The sequence below is a fragment of the Lupinus angustifolius genome, chromosome LG15, assembly GCF_001865875.1.
Source record: "Lupinus angustifolius cultivar Tanjil chromosome LG15, LupAngTanjil_v1.0, whole genome shotgun sequence".
In the NCBI taxonomy this organism is placed as follows: Eukaryota; Viridiplantae; Streptophyta; class Magnoliopsida; order Fabales; family Fabaceae; genus Lupinus; species Lupinus angustifolius.
The window spans coordinates 15,854,305-15,864,481 of NC_032023.1; the positions used below are offsets into that span (position 1 = coordinate 15,854,305).

Below are 10,177 nucleotides of genomic sequence, written 5' to 3' on the forward strand. Positions count from 1 at the left end.
GGTAAGGTAACATTTCATTTTGGTTTAGGTTGTGTTTCTGTTTTGCCATTGAAGACTATACGTCACAGTCAAAGTCTTCCAATTTTGACAACATAAACATTTCATCCAGTACTTTATAGATCTCCTCAGATTGTGGGTGTGACTTATCTGCAACCAAAAATTCTTTAAATTCACCCCCTATCTCTATTAAGCTATGTCCAGGAATCTTCTTCACACCCTTTTCTCTCATCAAACTTCGCACCCTCTTCACATCAGCCCATTTTCTCTCATTAGCACAAATATTAGCCAGCAGCACATATATTCCACTATCTTCTGGATCCAAGCTTAGAAGATTACAAGCTGATACCTTAGCCAGCTCAACATTGCCATGCATTCTACAAGCATTTAGAAGGGCACCCCAAGCAGCCTCACTAGGTTGCATCGGCATATTTGTTATCAACACATATGCTTCTTCAAGGAGCCCATTTCTTCCAAGTAGATCAATCATGCATGCATAATGTTCCCTTTTGGGTTTTATCCCGTAGTTCATTTCCATGCTGTCAAAATAGTCCTGACCTTCTAATATCAACCCACCATGACTGCAAGCTGTTAACAAACTCACAAATGTAATATCGTCTGGCTTAAATCCCATATATCTCATCTGATCAAATAGGCTGACAGCTTGTTTTGCTTGACCATTAGAAGCATACCCTGCAATCATGGAATTCCAAGAAATCAGGTTTCTGTCTGACATTGAACTAAAGACTTGTGCTGCTGCATCTATGCTTCCACATTTTGCATACATATCTATAACCGCATTTCCCAGAGTAACACTAAGGTGCATTCTTTTTCCATTGACAAAATATTCATAAATCCAATGACCCAAACTCAAGCAACTCAACTGACCACAAGCAGAGAGCACACTTACTAAGGTGTGCTCCACCATAACCATAGCAGCCCCAATCATTTCATGAAACAACTTCAAAGATTCCTTAGGTTTGTTATTCTGAGAATACCCTGCGATCATTGCACTCCACGAGACTGCATTTTTCTGTGGAGTTCGATCAAAAAAGGACCTAGCAGATTCTAAGTCACCACATTTAGCATACCCATTGACCAGGCTAGTCCATGAGTAAACATCCCTAGTTTCCATCCTGTCAAAAAGCTCAATTGCACCCGTCAAACAACCACATTTTACATACATGTCCAACAAGGCATTATGCAAACTTAAGCTGCACCTCATACTCTTGCTACTCTTTTCTATGTTTTCATGAATACTTTTCCCCATTTCAAGGTCACCCTTTTGAGAGCATGCCTTTAGCACCGCAATGAAAGTCACCTCATTGGGCTCAACACCAGTCATCAACATCAAATTGAATAGCTCCATAGCCGCATCGGAACAATCGAGGGTTGCATAACCATCAATCATTGTGGTCCAAGTAACAACATCCTTGTGAGAACATTGATCAAACAGGTTGCGTGCATTATTCAATGATGGACGCTGAGCAGCATAGAAGTGGATCAACCCATTAAGGACAAGCAAGTGAGAATGAAAACCCATTTTAAGAAGGAGAGAATGGACAGATTCCCCATGTGAGATACCCATAAAGTTGTGGCAGGCCTTGAGGGCAAAGACGAAGGTCCTGGAATCCATTTGAGCATGGAGTCGAATCATATGAAGGAAGAAGGAGAAAGCAATGGTAGGAATGTTGGAATGAAGAGAGCCTCTAATGATGGTGTTCCAAATGTAAGTGTTGGGATTATGAATGTTATGGAAGAGAAGACGAGCATGATTAAAGTCTCCTTTGTTGGAAAGAGCACAGAATGCTAAGACACGACTCACGGGGAAAGTGTGAGAAATGAGTCCAGTTACTGTCATGTGGCCTTGAATCTGCTTCAGTTGCTTCATGTTGGAACAAGATTCCATTATTAACAGTGTTGGGTTTGTGATAACAACGTTGGTTTTTGACTTCCATTTCGACGAACACGAGTTACACTTCCTACTTTGAACTTTTCGTATACAAGAGTAGTGCTCACCAACAAGCACTTTTTTCATTTCTCATTTCATTTCATTATTCCATACCATTTTCACCTTAATTCTACTATTTCTTCCATAACAAAACTTTCCATGTTTTAGCATTAGCGCTTGTTACAAACTTCATATATTCTCAAAATTTATAACTCCATTTTTTCTTATTATTTTTATCATCATCTTCTTTTCTTATGGCTAAAAATATTAATAGTCTTAACTTTTCTAAGAATAGATGTACAAATTAAATGAAGATCAAATAGTTGTACTTTATTTAGATAATTTTAAACATAGTTTTGGAACGACAAACGTATATCATTTGTACAATTCCCTCAACTAAGAACGTAGGGAAACACAATTTCTAATATTTTTTAATCTATTATTTCTATTTCTAAATTGATTTATACTCATTGAATCATTTACTATTCACTTATATTACTTTTATTTAAGAGAAAGTCAATAATGATTGAAAATGAATAGTAGATAATACAATAACAATATAAAAAACTCATATTTTATCATTTAGTATAATATATAGACATGAGAAGAGGTATTGAGGAAAAAATAGCCCAGACTTACAAAAATCAATTAGAAATTTACTGGTTGAATGATATTGTTGTCTTAAAAGGCAATGAAATCATGCTTTTTCCTCTAATATTTGACAAGAATAAAATACTTCTCCCAATTGGTCTCCCTGCACTACATACAACTATGGTTGTCAACAATGCAAAGCCAAATTTTGAAGGGGATGGGAAGATAAAACAGATCATGATGATGGTCATATTCATATTAAGGCTATGAAATTTGAGCTATGTCCACCAAAATTTTGTGGAGTGATTGTGGCTTGGAGAAGAATGGACAGTGGTCACTGCCTTTTATTTTGAAAACTCCTTCAGGTGGGTTTTCCCTTACTAACTTCTCTTGGACATCTGGCGAAAGCGCGTGATCATCCAGAGTTTGAATATAAAATCGGCGGCCAGTACCATATTTATCAGGAGATAAAGACAGCTTCTCCATGATTGGACCAAGAGGGCTAGCTCGCATGGAAACCATGGCTAAAGCAACATCCTGAAATTCAACTCATTTCATATTTTATCAGATATGCCTATATTAGTAGAATATATATTAATAACATCACTCATACTTGAAATTTGAACATGGAAACATAAAACGTAGTCCATCTACAATGCCAATACTTACAAAGCTGGATCTGAAACAAGCTTTCTAGAACAAGAACTTATTCATGAACTTACAAATTCAACACTTATACTCCTCAGTCAAAACAGTCAACAAAAACAGACTATGCCCCAGGAATAACATTCTTATGAATCACATTCTTTCCCTGTATATATGTATACTGCTGCAGGGTTGCAACCCTCTTGACATTGATACTTTGGAATAAAGAGTATTATTTAGACAATATAAATAGACATTTGAAGAATATTATTAGAGAAGTGCGACCATGGGAAGGATAAGAAAACATCCTCTAAAACAGACACAAACACAACAAAAGAGATGCAAACAGGATATAAGCAAGAATGCAACAAGGTTGTCCAAGTCCTCCTTCTACATATTAGTAATAATAATCCCTTTAAACAGCCATGAATAAAAAGCACTAAGGAACCATAAACACACACTTAACATAAAAAGGAAACTAAGGGAAAAGAGAGACCCTTAAAATGCAGGCATTTTGATAACATAGCACTCCACAACAAAATCTTGACACCTAGTCTCCCCATTTTGTCCAAGAGAAACTACCCCAAAATGATGCAGCATCCCCAAGTTTCATCCAGCACACCAAATAAATTATTCTAAAGCAAAGTAGCTACCCTACAATGCAGAAATAAATTGTCTACTGTTTCTGAACTTGGGCTGAACATAATACAAATGTGATGGAAAAAGTGCAGACTATGGCCAACAAATTTGCAGGATGCCATTGGTATTAATCCTAGTGAGACTGTTATCCATGCAAAAGACTTGACCTTAAGAGGGAATTTCAGATTTTCAAATGGATTTCTCAAGAAGAATCTTCTCCTTATTTAGGAAGTGAGGGTTAATTCAGAAACTCGGGAACTTTAAGAATTAGAGAATTACTTTCACAACAAAGCAGAGTAGTTGAAAGGAAGAACCATTGAACCATTACTAATCTCTACTGTTATATGATTTAGCTAGATTCTTCAATACATTTCTTAGAGGATGAGTTTGGCACAACGGTAAGGTTATTACTTAGTGAACATGAGGTCACGGGTTCAAATCTTGGAAACAGTCTCTCCGTCTGCAAGGGTAAGGATGCATACATTTATCCTTCTAGACCCCACTAAGTGGGAGCCTCGAGCATTGAGCCTTCCTTGTATAAATGACCATGAAGGCTTATATAGAGAAAGTACAATGAGCAACTAAATGTAACACCCCAACCTTGACATGTCATCCTCATGAATCTACTGAGCATGTCACCCTCAAGCTTAAATACTTTTGCAGTATTTTATCCCCCTATAGTAAGCCTCGGCGACTCGAACCCGTGAATCCCATTGAGTCGCTACCACTAACCTACAGTAGCTTAGTTTGACTAAACCCCAAAGGCTAGCTCAAAGGGTGAGAGATACATAACCTTCATAAGAACTATTTTGATCATATTCTCATCTAATGTGGGGTTATCTTAACAGGTCCTCCAAAGATACATTAATCATTTTATCCTCTAGTAATAAATACATCACAATGGATCCAATATCAATTTTAGACATCAAATGGATCCCTCAAAGCCATTATGATTGTTCCAGATTCTGGGTTTTTTGGCTGGAATCGATCATCTTCATCTTCTTCCTCTCCTTAATCTAGAAGTCATCATAAAAGCTATAGAATTCATACCCAAATTGAAAATTAAAAAAAAAAATAAAGGACCAAAAAATTTCATTTAAAACGTAAAGAACTCAAATGAAACTCGAATATAAGATAAAGAACCAAAATATCAATTAAGCCATTTGCTTTTAATAACAGGAATCAAGCCATCTCCAAAATTGCAAGTCTCAAATCCCCTTCTTTATTGGGCCTCAACAAATATCCTAATTAATAAAGGTGGTCTCTGCTCCTTCCCAAATCTCAGACCAAAAGAAATCTCAATCCCAGTCACTGTAATATCCTAATAAGAATTTAAAAAGGGGAAATATAGTTTTGAAATGTAGACAAACAACCTTGACTAAGGATAATACATCTTACCAACCAAACAGAAGTACACATCTTTCAGACTATCTATACAATTTCAGATATTTTCCAGAACTAGGTACTAAACCAAATTATCTAATTAGCCTCAACACAAACATTTTAGAGAGGAAAATAGCCCCTTTAGTTGTTTTTATTTAATATAATTATGATAACCCCCTCCCTTCATTCCTCACTTGTTATATAAATGATAACTAGTGACCTGTACATGTCCCCAGCATCTTCTTTAACACGTTAGAATTGACACATCAACACTGTCATTGATAATACCAAAAAATGTGATGACTGTATACAGATTACTCTTGGAAAGCTTTTTCACTTAAACTTTTAAGCAAGTACTTATCAGCACAGTAATACATTTCAATGAAACTAATTAATTTTACTTTTTGTATCTTTTGTTTGAAATTATTGATTGTGCAATAAGTTTTGTACACATGTTTTCTTCCTCTGCCCATGAAAGGGGGAAAGGTGATGAAACAGTTTGAGTTCCTAATTCTACTATTCATGAAATGTGTACAGCTTTAGTTATCTAACTTTAAACAGACAGTCAATATGTACCAGCCTTAAATTTTGAAGGCGGAAAATTAGAAATAGACTGGAATCCTCATACCTTCGATGGGGATTGGTTAAAATATAATCCTTTCATCATCTCTTTCTCAAACATAAATCCTGTAGGGGGCTCTTCTTTACCATTACCATGGATCAAAAACTTTGATTCTTGCATAAAATGTTCAGCAGATCCAAGCTGAAGTGCAGATAATCAGAGAAAATAATAAGTTCTTCCAAGTAAACAACGCAAAATGAGATAAATTTAAAAAAAAAATATATAAATATAAAAAGTTCATTTGAATCATAAATAACTCTTACTTAGGATCCTATATTATTTACTTTAAGTGTCTATGGGAAGAATATTGATACCCCCAGATAGAAAGGTGTATGCAAGGAAGAATAGAAGAGGACACATGGGATTAACATACTCATGATAACGCAAGTTTGTGAAAACAGATGAAGAAACTACACCACCTAATACGTATAAAGCAAATAACAAAAGCCAAGCCTTTATGGATCAACGACGTTTAAAGAAATGTATCCAAAAATATAAAGTAGGATGGAATGTCATGATATTGCATTTCTCACTTTAGAACTAGTATAGTATGATTTTGCAGAACCTACAGGAAAGCATGAAGGACAATACATATCCACATAATAGCATAATTGCTAACAAAAAATGGTTGCAAACTTAGAAAGATTTGTTAGCACATTACACATTATATAAAAATGTTTTAGCATGTGTTAATGCTATTAATTTAAGTTTGATTTGAGGATTTATTCACCCCATATATAAAGTCTCAAAAAACCAAATGGTCACATAAATAAGAGAAGAAACTAACTAGATACCTCATGAAACACATCAAAAGGCCTTTGGCCATTAGTCACCATTGTAGCAGAAAGGAAAACAGCTTTCGAGATCTTCTCTGAATAATGTTCCAATGCATAAGAAATGCAAGCACCACCAATGCTGTGACCGACAAGAACAACCTGTGAAATTTCCATTTCCATTAAATATAATGGAATGCATGACAATCAGACAATGGCATGCTTCAAGTTGAATATATTTTCATTGTCACGCAATCAAACCTTCTCATCCTCAGGAATGTTTTCGAGATAATCAATTAAAGGTTTTGAATACTCTGCCAATGTAGTGACACTGTTAGGGTCTGTGAGGTCAATTCCAGAGCCTGCAAGATCCAAAGCAACAGGAAGGAGTCCCGCTTCTTCTAGAAGGGCAACAGTCTTATACCAACACCATGCTCCAAAACCTTCTCCATGAATTAACACGAACTTCTTTGTTTTAATGTTCTCCAGAATTTCTGGAACCTGCATAAGATATGACATGAATAATTGTGTTCAATTTGTCTCTTAGTGAGGACAATACAGAACAAACAGAGACAATCACAAGTTCTTAGGAGAACTACCAATAAACAAGAAGTTAGTATAGTTGTTAACCAAGCTAACATTTGCGACACTCAAGAATATATTAATTTTAATTCTATTCATAAATTAAAACACCATTTCAAAGATCCCTTAAAAGGAGCAATAATTTTACATTACATGACAAACAAAAGGCACCTATATAAAAACAGACATTTAAACAGTACCAAAAGTGAGGTATCTGAGAACAATCTGGATCCAAATATGAAAAGTCCTAATTTTGTTTCCTTACACAATTTTCCTAGGCTTCCTAAAAAGAGGGAAGATTCCTCAGCATTTTCCCATAAAGGTTAAGAATAACTGAATTTTCCCATAAAGCTTAAGAATAACTCGAATCAAAATATGCTAAAGAGACTAAGTTTCTTACATCTGCAATATGGATAAAAAAGAAAAAGAAAAAGAATAAAAAAAGTAACCCTTTATTTTATGTATGTATACTTTTGATGTCCGCCTTGTTGTGTTGACTGGGCATACAAGTAATTAAGTTTTTGTTAACTCCTAAAGTGAGTGAGTGAGTAAGTAAGTAAGTCGTACACATAAACAACTGAACTTAAAAGATGTTAATGATGATACCCACTTTTTGGCAGTGATTAAATGATTGAAAAAAGAAACCTTTTTATTATTAGCAGAGAATGATTCAGATAAATTGCGCCTTCTGGAGCTGGTAGAGCCAATTCTTCTAGATGTTGATCCTTCAAACCTCTGAGATAATTGATGTTGTTGAAGTGCCATGGATAGTGCCTGGAGATGCAAGTCTTCCTCAGCCACAAGCTTCCTCTGTGATCTACCCACTCTCTTGCTTCTCGATCCAACATCTTTCGATTCCTTCTTTGTCATGCAGGTAAAACCATTCCCCATCTTCCTCTCTCTCTCTCTCTCTCTCTCTCACTCACTCTCTCTCTCTCTCTCTCTCACTCTCTCTCTCTCTCTGCTCTCTTTTATTATGTGCCTTGTCTTTCACTGTGTATCCTTTCAGGATTTGCTGTCTTTTTCTCTTCTTTGGCTGCTCTCTTTTTATACTGCTTCGATGCACGCATTTACTTTTTACACTATTTTTTATTATTCAATATATAGATTCAATTTAAAATATATTCTTATTAAATTAAATCATATTATAATTATAACCGTCTGAGAAAACATAATTACTTTTCTTTCTCAAATGTGAAACAGGTAATGTACCCAAAAAAAATGTGAAACAGGTAAGTAGAAATGCAAAATGGACCAAAATTAATAGAATAATACCCAACTTTTCAATGTAGAAAATTAAAAAAAAGAAACTTCAGAAAATGCCCCCCAATGAAAAGCATGGTTTGTTGAAAACCATGAGTGAGAACTTTTGGGTGTGAAATATAAAAAACACCTAAGTCCCACATAGAAGAGTTTGAAAAAAACAACTCTCAAAGTCCCACATGGAAGAGTTTTAAAAAAATAAAAATTAAGCTCCCAAGTCCCACATTGGAGAAATGAGGAAAAATCTCATGTTATAAATAGAGCTTTCTCCCTTCATTTTAACTTGCACCAAGTTGAAGGTGTTTCCTCTCAACTTTTCTTTCTCCCCCCTAATATTCAGTCGACGCATTTTCGGAAAACTTCTCCCCCTTTCTTTCCGTGACACTTAAGAATTGTCACAGGCAGCCAAAGTGGGATTTCGAGAACGGACACTGGTAGTAAGTATTATGGGTAAAGAATTGGCAAAAGGTAGCCATATTGTGAGATTTCGAGAACTGACACAGCTAGTCAGTATTGTGGGAAGAGAATTGGCACGGGTAACCACATTGTGGGTAATTTCGAGGATTTTAGAACTTGGTGTTTGGAGTTAATCAAAGTAAAACATAAGAACTTGTCTAAGTAGTTCAAATTCATAAGAAGTTGAGAAATATTTTCCTTATTCAAAATGATCTTGTCTCCTCAAGAATTTGTTAATATGTAGTTTTTTTTCCTTGTTAAATTGTTTATGTGCAAAACAACAAAAAAACCATCAAAATATGTTTACTCATTATTTGTGCTTTGACATGTTCATATGATTCATTCTATTAGTAAATTCCTTGTGGTTCGACATAACCCTATACTATACTACAATTGAATCTTGAAAGAGGTGTAAATTGTAAAATAGTAAAGTGTTATCAATAAATTTATTTGTTGAAAACACCTTTTAATATACAAAAGTAATGAAGCTAACTTACTAACTTTTATTTATTGTTGTTCACATTTCACCATTTATTTATTCTTTAATACCAACCTTCCTTAAGGAAGAAGTTTGATTTGTTAATAAAAGGAATCCGAAAGGGAGTAAATAAATAAAAGGTCACATAAATTTATTATTCTTTTATTTTTTATTTATTTGTTTGTTTCTAACAACTAAGTACTCATCACTTTTGTACATTAGAATACCATTAAACTGAGGTTGGAGTTTATTCCACAAAACTGAGATGGTATTCAAAAGGTACTTAATAATTATGTAAAAGGGGATTGCTTCTATACTATTATACCGGTGTTAGAATTTATTCTAAAAAAGTCGAGATATGGCAAAGAAGGAATAATTTATTTACATGATTATTAAAAGTAAGTTGTAACTGGAATATTCTTGAAACCATTATATCAGTGTTAGAATTTATTTCAACAAAGCTGAGATGGCGAACAAAGAATAAAACTAAGTTCACTTTCTTAATCAAATAAAAAAGAAAACACACCGAAATGAGAAAGGGAATTTCCGCTTTCAACAAGTTGGCACTACTGCCAGAACGATTTGTTGAGAGGGGAAAACCTATACCTTCCTCAAAAATACCTTTCAACAAATTGGTTCCGTTTCCAGAGAATTACTTAAATAATAGAACATTTCATATTTATATGTCATTCATCAAATAATTGTGCATAAATTTATTTTTGCTTTTGTACAAATTATTTCGACTTTGTACAAAAATGTGAATTATTAAATATGTATATATTATTTATCCACTAACT

At 34.5% G+C, this 10,177-nt stretch overlaps 2 protein-coding genes across 4 annotated transcripts; both read right to left on the reverse strand.

The window, feature by feature from the left end:
• Nucleotides 1-2,063, reverse strand: LOC109327468 (pentatricopeptide repeat-containing protein At2g22410, mitochondrial-like). The gene has a single exon (XM_019560626.1). The coding sequence runs from the start codon at nucleotides 2,033-2,035 to the stop codon at nucleotides 56-58; it is 1,980 nt and encodes a 659-aa protein (XP_019416171.1). The 5' UTR covers nucleotides 2,036-2,063; the 3' UTR covers nucleotides 1-55.
• LOC109328675 (putative methylesterase 12, chloroplastic) lies at nucleotides 2,577-8,123 on the reverse strand. Of its 3 annotated transcripts, none has more exons than XR_002105461.1 (6): nucleotides 7,829-8,123; nucleotides 6,863-7,102; nucleotides 6,623-6,763; nucleotides 5,835-5,969; nucleotides 2,751-3,076; nucleotides 2,577-2,704 (listed from the first exon to the last, which is right to left on the reverse strand). XR_002105461.1 is itself a non-coding variant. In XM_019562248.1 (5 exons), the coding sequence occupies exons 1-5, from the start codon at nucleotides 8,072-8,074 to the stop codon at nucleotides 2,804-2,806; spliced, it is 1,035 nt and encodes a 344-aa protein (XP_019417793.1). In that variant the 5' UTR covers nucleotides 8,075-8,123; the 3' UTR covers nucleotides 2,577-2,803. The 3 variants fall into 3 exon arrangements, 1 of the variants encoding a protein (XP_019417793.1); XR_002105462.1 differs by having other exon boundaries at nucleotides 2,577-2,686; nucleotides 2,732-3,076; XM_019562248.1 differs by having other exon boundaries at nucleotides 2,577-3,076.

Bases quoted from the DNA above. Each gene is read 5' to 3' on its own strand.
- LOC109327468 (XM_019560626.1), bottom strand. From the start codon at position 2,035: ATGAAAAAAGTGCTTGTTGGTGAGCACTACTCTTGTATACGAAAAGTT.
- LOC109328675 (XM_019562248.1), bottom strand. From the start codon at position 8,074: ATGGGGAATGGTTTTACCTGCATGACAAAGAAGGAATCGAAAGATGTT. The intron at 6,764-6,862 runs GTTTGATTGCGT...GAAATTTCACAG, and splicing joins ACATTCCTGAGGATGAGAAG to GTTGTTCTTGTCGGTCACAG. The intron at 5,970-6,622 runs GTATCTAGTTAG...TCTGCACTTCAG, and splicing joins CTTTTGATGTGTTTCATGAG to CTTGGATCTGCTGAACATTT.